The 13986-nt window shown below is 38.2% G+C and overlaps 1 protein-coding gene across 1 annotated transcript; it reads right to left on the reverse strand.

The window, feature by feature from the left end:
* Positions 1-362: 362 nt before the first annotated feature.
* Positions 363-1918, reverse strand: LOC138885593 (uncharacterized mitochondrial protein AtMg00810-like). The gene is made up of 2 exons (XM_070166556.1): positions 1446-1918; positions 363-681 (listed from the first exon to the last, which is right to left on the reverse strand). The coding sequence occupies exons 1-2, from the start codon at positions 1916-1918 to the stop codon at positions 363-365; spliced, it is 792 nt and encodes a 263-aa protein (XP_070022657.1).
* Positions 1919-13986: the final 12068 nt, after the last annotated feature.

Consider the following 13986-nt stretch of genomic DNA (forward strand, 5'->3'; position numbering starts at 1 on the left):
TACAATTTTTGTATTTTAAAAGGCAAAGGGTGAACAAAACTGACTGACCAAGTCGCATGTGGTCACTGCTATTGGTTCAAATTTTCCATCAATATTACTACTACTAACGGCTATAACTACTATATAATAAAGTGAAACTCTGAAATTCACCAAACTCTCTTCATTATGCAGTGGGTTCTGTCAACTAAATTTTTTCACCTATGAACAACAAAAATCACATGCTTTTCAGATGTACATTGTGCTCTATGCATAAAGTTTCATAGCTGAAGGATCAGCCACAAAATAGTAGTGAATGCAGTAGTATTCTTCACCTACTGCCTTAAAATCCTTAATCGGACTAAGCCTTCGTCGTGTCAGAAAAACTAAAATAGTAGCTCATTCCATAAATAAGACACCCCTGGCAAGCACCGGTGGATGCAATCCGAGTAACTTGCAGGGTTTGCTAATTCCTCAGGGGAGAGTATACTATAAAATTGGCGATAAATGCTAGGGTGGCCATCTTTCCTGTATGCTGTAAGGCGAGTGATGTTGAGAACGGAGACCTTTGAGCCCAGCCTAGCTAGTACTTTTTCCACCATCAGCGTTGTGGGCAAGTCGAGGTTAGTTTCATTGGTTTGGTTCTTTATGGGGAGCTTCTCGCCGTAACAGTTTCCCCTTTTTCCTGGTTCCCATTCTTGTTTCCTGAATACACAGAGAAGCAAAAAGATGTAGCACAATTTCTTTCTGTATAGAAGATAAAATGAAAAAGAAAAAAGATCAAGAAATAAAGCTAACTAGGAAATCTTTTAGTTTGGATTTCCAGTAGAAAATAGAGCTGTAATAATGTAATATCCATTGGGAACAATAAGACACTTAGAAGCACATTATGCATTTCCAGATCAGAATGATTACTCCCTAATGTTTCATATCTTATGATCGCAAGAATAGCATCATGCAGAAGACAAGAAGTGATTATTATTCGCAATAAGCATACTTAATACAGAATGGAAGTGTGACAAACCAAGGTATGGAAGAATCGAAGTTGGTATCTTTTTCCATGAAGTGATACATATATATACATGCACATAGGATCCTAACTATGGAAAGAAGTAAAAGGAAAATCCTAAAAATCTGCTATCAAATCTCAATACTTTTCTATCTATGTATAGCACAAGTAATCTGTCTACATTCATTCTTTATGTCTACATTCATTCTTTAACACTCCCCCTCAAGCTGGAGCATAGATATTAATCATGCCCAGCTTGTTGCAAAGATAATTAACTCGAGTTCCATTTAACACCTTTGTGAATACATCAGCCAATTGCTCTCCTGTCTTCACGTAACTAGTAGAAATCAAGTTTTCCTAAATCTTCTCAAGAATAAAGTGACAGTCAACTTCAATATGTTTTGTCCTTTCATGATATACCGGATTTGAGGCGATATGAAGAGCGGCTTGATTATCACACCAAAGTTTTGTTGGTGTAGTATGCTTTATCCCAATTTCCGTGAGAAGGTGATGTATCCACATAACCTCACACGTAGTCTGTGCCATAGCCCTGTATTCGGATTCTGCATTGGATCGAGATACAACATTTTGTTTCTTACTTCTCCATGATACCAGGTTTCCACCCACAAAGACACAATAGCCGGTAGTAGACCTTCTATCAATTTTGGATCCAGCCCAATCTGCATCTGCAAAACACTCAATGTGAGAATGCCCACGATTGCTGTATAATATGCCAAGTCCAGGGACTCCTTTTAAGTAACATAGAATTTGTTCCAGTGCTGCCCAATGTTTGACATTAGGAGCGGACATAAACTGGCTAACAACACTTATAGCAAAAGCAATATCTGGACGAGTCACAGTTAGATAGTTTAATCTCCCAACTAACCTCCTGTATATACCTGGATCATTAAATGGATCGACATCATCTTTCATAAGAAGCAAATTAGGAACACTGGAGTACTGCAAGGCTTGGCAGCCAAATTACCAGTTTCTGCCAGTAAGTTGTTGGCCCAAATTCAGGTGAAGTTTTGAAGAATGACAAATGAACTCAGTCATGGACCAGGTTCATCATGTGAGGCATAGTATTTATCAACCTAGATATGTGAGATACACGTGAAGGAGATAAGTCTCAGTAATCAAGCAGCAATATCTCCTGAACTGATCGAAAAGGTTGCATATTGGATGAGGAGAGAAAGTCTCATTATGGGAAGAGGACACAATCACATAATCCGGATAAATGATAGGGTTGGAGTTTGTATTGAACAAGGACTCAACTTCGATGGAAGATCAGCAATTGAGTCTCAATCAAACTCTGATTACTAACTCATTAAATAACAGTGATTGTTCTCTTTTACAGGTGTTGTACATACGCAGAAGTTAAACGTGAATAGGGAGCAAAATAGCAACGCTTTTTGTAAGCAGTTCGTGTGTAATTCAAGTGTGCAAACCTGAAGCTACTTGAACGAGATAGAAGAACTAGTTCCATTGTGTTTATTCTTATTCTAGTTCAATTATAGTAGGTGGTTTAAAGTTGTACCTTTTCAGCTTTCATAGAAGCATTAGTAATAGGTACTTTGAGTGTTCAAGTTATAAGCTAACTTGAAGGTGTCGCAACAGTTAAGGTTGTGTGCTACACAGGGATTAGAATTAATCCTTAGGTTTACAAAGAGTTTTGTAAATGCTGTTTTGGCTCAGTGATTTTAGTGGATGTTTGGAAAAATCCTACTGAGTAGTAGGTCGTGGTTTTTTCACCTTTTGAGCCAGGTGTTTTCCACGTAAAAATCTATGTGTTCTTTATTTTTTGTACTTTTAATTCCGCAACAGTAGCAGTTAGAACACCTAGAAGAACCAGGTTCTTCTAGATCGAAAAATTGGGTACCACACAAATCACCCCCTCTTGTGTGGTATTGACGTTTAGAACATCAATTGGTATCAGAGCAGGTTATCCTTGAAGAGGCTAACATCTTAGGAAAAGATCAACATGAGTGCACCACCTGGGAACTGGGAAGGGCAATCCACTGCCAGGCCTCCACTATTCAATGGACAGTACTACTCTTGGTGGAAGAACAGGATGAAGGATCACATTATAGGAGAAGACTATGAACTCTGGGACATAGTCACTGATGGTCCTTTGGCAACTACAATGAAAAAATGAGGAAGGAGTGGTTGTGCCAAAGACAAGGGCTGACTGCACTGCTGAAGACCTAAAAAAGTGGGAGAAAAATGCTAAGGCCAAGAAATGGCTTGTGTGTGGACTAGGTCCAGATGAGTACAGTAGGATCCAAAGTTGTACTACTGCCAAGGAGATATGAGATACTTTGCAAGTGGCTCATGAAGGAACACCTCAAGTGAAAAGATCTAGAGGAACACTGTTGTATTCTCAATATGAGAATTTTAATATGAAGGAAGTAAAAACTATCCAAGAGATGTATACTAGGTTCACTACACTGACAAATAAACTTAAGTTCCTTGGAAGGATTATTCTTGAAGAAGACAAGGTTGAGAAAATCCTAACAAGGGTTCTGCCAGTCTCATGGGAAAGCAAAATCACGGCCATTCAGGAATCCAAGAATATTGCTACTCTCAGACTGGATGAACTAATTGGAAATCTTACTACTTATGAACTGAGAAGGCAAACCATGAAGATGGATACACCCAAGAATGAGAGAAGCCTAGCTCTCAGAATTGCTGAAAGTTCAAATCTGGAAGATGATGAGATGGCTATGATCACTAGAGAATTCAAAAGGTACCTGATGAGAGGAAAGGGTTCTTCAAGAGGTACAACCTTCAACAAGTCAAGAGCTCCTAAGAAACAGACCAATGAGGGTTACTACAAGTGTGGTAAGACTGATCACATGATCAAGAACTGCCCTCAATGAGAAATTGAGTGGAAGAAAGAAAGGGATGAACGAAGGAACAGGTTCAACCAAAAAGGAACAAAGGTTCAACCAAGGCTATGGTTGCTGCTTGGGGAGAAACTTCAGATGAAGATTCAGAAGATAAAGCAGAAGAAGAGAAAGCACTGATGGCCATCGGAGAATCAGATGATGAACAAGAGGTAAGTATCCTTCATCTCAAAAATAAGATTAAATTTTTGTCTAAAGAAAAGTTGGTTGAGCTACTACTAGACTTCATTGATGAGTCTGAGATAATTAACAATGAGAAAGAAGTTCTGTCTAGGGAATGTGTGATCTTAAAAGCAAAATGCAAAAGTCTAGAGTCTAGGGCTAATGAGAGTAATAACACAAATGTTGAGTTGAAGAACCGGGTTATTGAACTTGATAACAGTATCCTAGAACTTAGGTCTGAAAACTTAAAACTGAAACTAGGAACAGGAAAGAAGAAAGCTGATCACACATATCTCACTCTAGAAGAAAACTTGGGAAAAATGAAAGATGAATTGTATAAGAAAGATGAACTCATCAAAGTCTTGAAGGAAGATCTAGGAAAGGTGAAACATGAACTAGACAGAACTTGCAAGTGGAACAAGGCTTCTGATGCACTCTCTTGGCTGCAAGAGCATCACAGTAGCAACAAAAGAGGACTTGGCTATGGGACTCAAGCTCCAAAACGGGACACTAGAAGCAATTACCTCTCTCTTCCTGAAAATAAAATCTGCACACACTGTGGCAAGGCTGGCCATTACAAAAATGAATGTAATGCAAAAGAAAAGGCCAGTCAAAAGAACAAAGTCTTTGTTCAAGAGAAAAACAAGCTGCCTGGGAGGAATCCGATTCATCCTTTTGCCTATAGAAAGGGACCCAAACTAGTTTGGGTTCCTAAGACTAACCCCTGATTTCTTTTTGCAGGTCCAAGTGAAAGGGAGGAGCCAAATATGGTATATGGATAGTGGCTGCTCAAAACATATGACTGGGAACAAGGACCAGTTCCTTTCACTTGAGGACTTAAAAGGAGGTAATGTCTCCTTTGGTAATGGAAAGAAAGGTGAGATCATTGGGGTTGGAAAGGTAGGCAAAACAGATTCTCATTCCATAGAGAATGTCTACCTGATAGATGGCTTGAAATATAGCCTAATAAGTGTGTCACAATTGTGTGACATAGGTAATCTTGTAGCTTTTACCTCTACCAAATGCTTTGTGATTAACCTTACCACTGACAAGATTATTTTGCAGGAAAAAAGAGTTAACAATATTTACATTGTAGATTTGTCTACTCTCTCAGAAAATGAACTCACTTGCTTAAGTGTGTTGGTTAATGATCCCCTACTGTGGCACAAAAGACTTGGTCATGCAAGTCTAAATCAGCTAAACAAATTAGTCTCTAAAGACTTGGTGATAGGGTTACCTAATATCAAGTTCAAGGAAGACAAAGTTTGTGAGGCATGTGCAAGGGGGAAGCAGGTAAGATCATCCTTCAAAATCAAGAAAATGGTAAGTACAACCAAGTCGTTGGAACTGGTCCATATGGATCTATGTGGTCCAATGAGAACCATGAGCAGAGGTGGAAAGAAATATGTAATGTTGCTTGTCGATGATTATTCTAGATTTACCTAGGTTCTATTTCTAACCTCCAAAGATGAAGCATTTGACATGTTTATTGCATTTGTTAGAAAAACTCAGAAACAATTAGGAAATCAACTTGCATCCATTAGGTCTGATCATGAAATTGAATTTGAAAATTCCAAGTTTGCTGAATTCTGTGATGAAAATGATATAGATCATAATTTCTCTGCCCCTAGGACCCCTCAACAAAATGGAGTAGTTGAAAAGAAGAATAGAACTCTGGAGGACATGGCTAGAACCATGCTGCTTTCTAGTAAATTGCCCCACGGCTTCTGGGCAGAGGCCGTGAACACTGCATATTACATAATAAATAGATGCATGACCAGACCTCTGGTATAGAAGACTCCCTATGAGTTACTTAAAGGGAGAAAACCAAACATATCCCATCTTAGGGCATTTGGTTGCAAGTGCTATGTGCATAATAATGGAAAAGACTCCCTAGGTAAGTTTGATCCCAGAAGTGATGAGGGAGTATTCTTGGGATATTTTTCACTTAGAAAAGCATATAAAGTGTTTAATAAAAGAACTCTGTGTGTAGAAGAAAGTGTACATGTAGTATTTGATGAAACTAACATTCTTTCTGAGAGACAGGAACATGAAGATGAAGCCATTGGATTGGTAAAGGAATTGACTGAATTCCCAGCACAAGTCAAAGTGGTATCAAAAAAAGGAACAGGTGATGAAACAGGTACTTCAAATTAGGGCAACCTGACACAGGCCCTTCAAATCAGGGCAACCTGACACGGGGAACTAATCAAGGAGAAATTGAATCAAACCCCCTAGAGGAACTTGTTCATGAACCTGTTCCTCAGCAACAGAACATGGGAGAGACATCTAGCAGAAACCAGTTGGTTGTGAAACCTCACAAGTATCAAAGTTCTCATCCCATTGAGAACATTATTATTGATCCAACATCTGGAGTCAAAACTAGATCACATCTAAAGAATTTGTGTGCTTTTGATGTTTTCCTATCTCTTATTGAACCTAAAATGTTGTTGAGGCTTTGCAGAATACAGATTGGGTGAATGCAATGCAAGATGAACTCAACCAATTTGAAAGAAGTCAAGTTTGGCATCTAGTTCCGAGACCCAAGGACAGATCAGTCATTGGTACAAAATGGGTCTTCAGAAATAAACTTGATGAAGATGGAACAGTTACAAGAAAAAAAGCAAGACTGGTGGTACAAGGATACAGCCAAGAGGAGGGCATAGACTATGATGAGACATTTGCTTCAGTTGCAAGACTAGAGGGAATCAGACTACTCATAGCCTTTGTAGCACACATGGAATTCACTCTTCATCATATGGATGTCAAAAGTGTCTTCCTGAATGACTACCTAAAGGAAGAAGTGTTTGTGAAACGACCTCCAGGGTTTGAGAGCAAGGAATGTCCTGAGCATGTGTACAAGTTAGACAAGGCTCTTTATGGGCTCAAGCAAGCCCCAAGAGCTTGGTATGAACGACTATCCAAATTCCTACTGGAGCATGGTTACAAAAGAGGTAAAATTGACAGTACCTTATTTTTAAGGGAAAAAGGTAAAGATCTCCTTGTTGTGCAAATATATATGGATGACATCATATTTGGGGCTACCACTGATAGGCTAAGTAAGGACTTTGCAAAACTAATGGGCAGTGAGTTTGAAATGAGCATGATGGGTGAGCTTAACTTCTTTTTAGGCTTGCAGATCAAACAAAGTCCAAATGGAACCATGATCCATCAGCAGAAGTATATAAAAGAGCTAATCAAAAAGTTTAAAATGGAGGAATCTAAAGAAATAGACACACCCATTGCAACTGCCACCAAATTAGATATTGATGAACCTGGTTCATCAGTCGATCAAAAGTTGTATAGGGGTATGATTGGTTCACTCTTGTATCTTACTGCAAGCAGACCTGACATTGTTTTCAGTGTAGGACTTTGTGCTCGTTTTCAGGCAAATCCAAAAGAGTCTCACTTGACTGCGGTAAAGAGGATACTGAGATATCTGAAAGGCACCACTGATTTGTGTCTCTGGTATCCTAAAGGTAGTAATTTTGATCTAGTTGGATATGCTGATTATGTAGGTTTCTTAGTGGACAGGAAAAGCACCTCAGGTATGGCACATTTCCTTGGTTCATGTCTTGTGTCATGGGCTACTAAAAAGCAAAATTCTGTGGCCCTATCTACTGCTGAAGCTGAGTATGTTGTTGCTGCTTCCTGTTGTGCTCAATTGCTATGGATCAACCAACAGCTGGTAGATTTTGGAATTGAAGTGGGATGTATTCCAATATTTTGTGATAACACTAGTGCTATAATTATGACAAAGAACCTTGTTCATCATAAGAGGACTAAGCACATAGATGTTAGACACCACTTCTTAAAATATAACTATGAGAAAGGATTGATTTCAATAGAATTCTGTGCTACTGATAAACAAATAGCTAACATCTTCACTAAAGCACTGAGTAGAGAAAACTTTGAAAGGAACAGGTTGGAGTTAGGGATGATTAAGATCACCTAATAGGTCCAGTTCAGAATGCACAGTGAAAAAATATATATATTTTTTTTGGTTAGGAGTTCTAACTTTGTGTAAATATCTAGATCAATTCTTACTCAGTTTCATACTTTAATTCGTATACTCCTGTGACATGTGTATAACTCACTGATCTCTTACAAAGTTTCTTCTATTTTGGCATTTGAAGCATGTTCAAGAGAGTTCTATATAAAGACCCTGGTTCATCAGTATGTATTCATATGAAAAGCTCAGGTATGTTTTCTATACTCTGCATAATTAGAAAGATTAATTTTCCAATCATGAGCAGAAGTCCTACATTCATCAAATTCCCAGAAATTCTATCTGTTGAGCATTGAACCAGTTTCGTTCCCCTAGAACTTTAAAAACCGGGATTTTTGCCTAAAATCTAGCGATGCCTAATAATCACTGAGAGATCGAAATTACATCTTGATTAAACTTCTAATTGACCTCTGAAAAAGTTGTCGTTACTGCATTTAAGTCTAATTATCTTTAAATACACGCCACACCTCTTCTTCATTAGTCCATAACTGTCAAAACTCTTCTCAAGTTCTGATCGCCCTTCTTCTCTCCAAAATTCCCAAATTTTTCTTAAGAAACAATCCACCGTGACTAACCCCCAAGATAATCCTGGCACTCCCTCACCAGTATCCCCTTCGAATACATCCTCATCTACACCTCCTAGTGAAACCTCAAAACCTAGGTTTCGTAGGCAGAAAATGTTGGCCAGAAAAACTATAGCTTTTGGAGCTCTAAGAAAAGTTCTAAATGAGAAATTGAAGGCTAGCCAGAGGAAGGAAAGTCCTACTCAAGAATCTAACTCAAGCTCTGAGTCTGAAGCTTTTATTTCTACCAACGAAGGAGAAGAACATGGGTCTTCTGACACTGCCAAAATTCAAGAAACCCCTGGTGAGGTAAGTTCTTGTGTGGTACTCTCTATTGTGGTTGAAAATGTAGAAAATAGGTTTGTCTTGGTTGGTCCTGTCAAAGATGTAAAGGGGGATGAATCTAGTAGAAGTGGAGGTAAAAAGAAAGAAAAAGAGAGAGAGTGAGCAAGTAGTGATGAGAGGGGAAATGGGAAAGAAAAAGTTTTGGCTTTCTGTAGAGGTGTTGAAGAAGGTGGCAACAAGTCAGGGGGAAGTGGTTCTGGGGAGGCGGCTGAAGGACTTGTGCATCTAAGCAAGCAACAAGATAAACCTGGTTCATCTATTGAGGAAACACTGGTTGATCTTCTGAAGAGGGTTGGGCCAGTTATGATCCAAAGAAGCGTAAAGCTTCCACACAAAAGGCTCCAACTACTTCCAAGTCAACAAAGAAAAGCAAAATGTCATCCCCAAAACCTACTGTACCTTCAGTACCTAAGGGAAGAGCCACTAGAAGCAGGGTCAGACAAAGTAAAGCTGAGTTACAGAAAGCTCTGGAAGAAAGCAAGAAGAAAAAGAAGGAGAAGGGAAAAGCAAAGTCTGTAGAGAGTTCTGAGGTTGCAGAAGAAGAAGAGGAGATGGAATTGCTCCATCAAGAAAGGGGAACAATTGTGGAGGTTCCTACACCCAAACCAAAAAGGGCCAAGGCTTCTTCCAAGAAGTCTTCCTCTGAACTTGTATCTGATGAACCCTTTTTAGCCAAAAGAACCAGATCTAGCAGGTAAAAATTACTGAGGAAGAAGAAGAAGAGGAATTTGAAAAAGAACAAGATAGGTTTGCCATCTTTGGCAGAAGAAAATTTTTGAAAGGAAGACTGTTGAGAGACCTGGATGAGCCAGGAATGAGAAGACTGGTGGATGCCCTAGCTGCACAAGGTTGGAAGGACATGGTCCTTGAAATGGATGACCTGGTGGATGACCTGGATGACCTCTGCTCTAAAGCTTGTAAGATAAGCTTCTTGTGTCATAAACTGCTTCTCAGCGGAATAACAGATTGCATTAGACACACCATTGATAACATTTGTCCTCTATTAAGTGAATCGCCTACAAACATTAGTCTTTTCCCTCTTAATTTCTCCCACATTTCAATCGAATTCCACCTATATACCAAACATTAACAAGTCAACGATGGTATAAGAATTACAAGCTACAGCAACTTTTGAGACGATTTTGATAAACTAAAAGAAGTCATATAGCAAATAAAAAAGAAGACAAGATGCTATAATATATAAAGGGGAAATCTTAAACTGCTCTCGTACACAAACATATACACTCAAAGTTTTGATTTTAGAATTTTCTTTACGGAACTGCTTTCAGTTATTGAATATTAAGATCAACATGAAGCTTGCCACTACATAACAACATACAAGAATAATTAGCTCTAGACCATAGAAGATATATGTGAGAAGAAGAACAACAACAACACCAATTACATCTCAATCTCAAAATAGTTGGTGAGCCTTTCAAGAGCCAAAAGAAAGAAAGTTGCCTCTTTAAATTGCAATTGTGAGGCTGCCATCTCCAATACTATTAATCCACTATTATAATATTATAAAAATCAACATTAATCCACTATTATCATAATAAGGATTTTTCAACCTGTTATGTGAAGACCTACAGACTACAAAAACCAGTTGCGGATTTAGGATTTAAAAGTTATGGGTGATGATCGATAAAAATTCCAAAAGAAGAGAAAAAAGAAATTTAATTGTGGGTGCTCACTCAATATTTATCTACATATTTTTATATTTCCCTATGCAAATTTACTATATATGATTAAAGGTAATGGGTGCATAAGCACCTACAAATGCCAATGTAGATCCGCCACTGACAAAAACAATACCTCAATACCAAACAAGTTGGGATCGGGATGTGCTCTTCTCATCTTCATTTAAGCTCAACTCATATCATCGTCATACCTAACCTATCTTCCTCAAACCGTGAAATTTCCTTAGACAAGAAAAAAACTGTACATTAAGGAGAAATATTCAAGTTCTATCATCATCCTTAGACGTTACGATTTGAAAATGAATGTACTTAGAAATCAATATACAGTTTTACTAGTTGTGGATAACACTTAGTTATTACTGTTGGAAAAAAATAATAATCCCGCCCAGGAATAATATCCACGGCAAATAATAATAACACAAGAGAGCAACAACGACACCAACTCTTTTAATGGGGTAAAATATAATACCCAAGCGGGGCAATATAACCACTATAATATTACAACTTGGTAGTGTCAAGAGACTACTAAAAATTTGTAAGAAATAACACTCTTTATTTAAAGACACCTCACTATAATATTACTACCACTCACTATTTATCTCACGGACAACAATCTGTGGATTACTCTCACTACTTTGCTTTCTGATTAGCTTCTCTCGTTTTTTGTTGTGTCTTCAATGAGGAATGAATAGCTCCTTTTATAGGCACAATTTTCACCTACCCAACCAATCTGATTGGTTCAAAATTTACAAAGTCCAGCCGCCTAAACTTTTGCAAATTTTTCAGCCTCCTATTTTGTCTTCTCCAACTTTACCACATTTTTCTTTATTTAGTAGGTGAGGTATGGACCCCACAAATGTCTCCCTTAATTTTGATTTTTTTCTTCAGTCCAAGTCTTGTTCTCAATCTCTGAAAATCTTCAAACTTGAGAGGCTTTGTAAAAATGTTTGCAACTTGATCATGAGACTTCACATATTTGAGCTCGACTTCCTTCTTGGCAATGCACTCTCTGATGAAATGATACCTTGTATCTATGTGCTTGCTTCGATCGTGATACACCAGATTCTTGGCAAGTGTCTGTGCAGATTTGTTATCAATACAAATCTCTATAGCCTCAATTTGTGGCAAATTGAGCTCCTTTAATAATCTTCTTAGCCAAATAGCATGACAGGTACATGATGTTGTTGCTACATATTCGGCTTCACAAGTCGAGAGAGTAACTATGGACTGTTTCTTTGAACTCCAAGAAATAATAGAATCGCCCAAAAAAATACAAACCAATTGTACTTTTTCTATCATCAATATCTCCCGCATAATCACTATCACGAAATCCCACAAGGTTGAAATCATTAGAAGAAGAATAAAATAACCCAAATTCAATCGTACCTTTTAGGTAGCAAAGAATTCTTCTAGTGACTTTCAAGTGAGTGGAGGTAGGATCTTCCATAAAACGACTGATTACTCCAACTGCAAAGAGTATATTTGGCTTGGTACAAGTCAAGTACCTCAAACTTCCCACAAGACTTTTGAAAAATGTGGGATCCACTTTTTCTCCTTCATCAAACTTGGACAATTTTGTCCCACTTTCCATCGATGTGTTCACGGGGTTGCAATCGAGCATGTTGAACTTCTTCAATATCTCTTTTGTATAGCTTTTCTGAGAGATAAAAATTACATCCTCCATATGCTTTACTTCTAGGCCCAGGTAATATGACATGAGCCCTACGTCCGTCATCTCGAACTCACAGGACATATCTTTCTTGAAAGCTTCAAACAAACTTGGGTTATTACCCGTGAAAATAAGATCATCAACATAAAGACAAACAAGCAAGATATCTCCATTAGTATGAACTTTAAGATAAAGAGAATATTCATAGAGACAATGAGTAAACCCATTGTCTTGAAAATACTTGTCGATGCAACTATTCCATGCTCGCGAGGCTTGCTTTAATCCATATAAAGCTTTCTTCAACTGCAACACTTATCTTCATGGTTTTTGACCATGAAGCCCAATGGTTGTTTAACATAGACTTCTTCTTCAAGATAGCCATTTAAGAAGGCTGACTTGACATCTAGTTGATGAATCTTCCACTTCATTTGTGCCGCCAAAGAGATCAACAAACGAATAGTCTCCATGCGGGCAACAGGTGCATAGACTTCTTCATAGTCAATGTCTTGCCTTTGCTTGTAGCCTTTAGCCACAAGTCGTGCCTTGTATTTCTCCACATCTCCATCAGAATTCTTCTTTGTCTTGTATACCCATTTAACTCCAATTTCTCGATGGCCCTTGGGAAGAGTTGTTAACTCCCAAGTGTTGTTCTTCTCTATTGACTTGATCTCCTCATCCATGGCTTGTCTCCACTTTTTGTCTGTAACAGCTTCATCAAAGTTCATTAGTTCACTGTCAGCAAAGAGACAATATAAAAAATCAAAATTAGTAACTTCTTATGTGTCATCATAGAGCTCTTGAATGCTCTGTGTCCTTTGCGGCTGTTTATTTGAACTTTCTTGAGTAGAGGGAGATGCAACATTTGTTGGAGAAGGAGGTGGAGTTGGGTCCTGCATAGGTTCCATGGTCTCTGGTTCTTCTTCATCACCAAAGTATGGAAGAAAATCATATGAAATTTCTTCCTGAGCTTCCCAGTTTCATGCCAATTCTTCATCAAATTCAACATCGCGACTTACCACCACCTTACCGTTGCTTGGGTTGTATAACTTGTAGCCTTTTAAACTCGTATCATAGCCAACAAACACATGCTTGACACTTCGATCGTCAAGCTTCACTCTCCCTTGATGTGGCACATGAGCATAGGCTATGCTCCCAAAGATTCTCAAGTGCTTGACACTTGGCTTTCTTCCACTCCATGCTTCTTGAGGGGTTTGATCTCTAATATTCCTTGTTGGAGACCTGTTGTTCAAATAAACTGCACAAGAAATAGCTTCGGCCCAAAATTCCTTGAGCATAGTTTTAGCTTTCAACATACATCTAGCCATATTAATAATCGTTCGATTCTTTCTCTTTGCAACTCCATTTTGTTGGGGTGAATAAGGTACCGTTAGAGGGCGACGAATTCCATGAGACTGACAGAAGTCATTAAATTCTTTTGAAGTGAATTCGCCTCCTCTATCGGACCTTAAAGCTTTAATTTCATAACCACTTTCTTTCTCTACAAGTACTTTGAAATTTTTAAAAGCAACAAAAGCTTCAGATTTTTGGTTCAAGAAATAAACTCAAGTCTTTCTACTAAAGTCATCAATGAAGAGTAGAAAGTATTTATTTTTACCAAAGGAAGGTGTATTGATTGGTCCACACAAA

The sequence above is a fragment of the Nicotiana sylvestris genome, chromosome 2 (genome assembly GCF_000393655.2).
Source record: "Nicotiana sylvestris chromosome 2, ASM39365v2, whole genome shotgun sequence".
Lineage (NCBI taxonomy): Eukaryota > Viridiplantae > Streptophyta > Magnoliopsida > Solanales > Solanaceae > Nicotiana > Nicotiana sylvestris.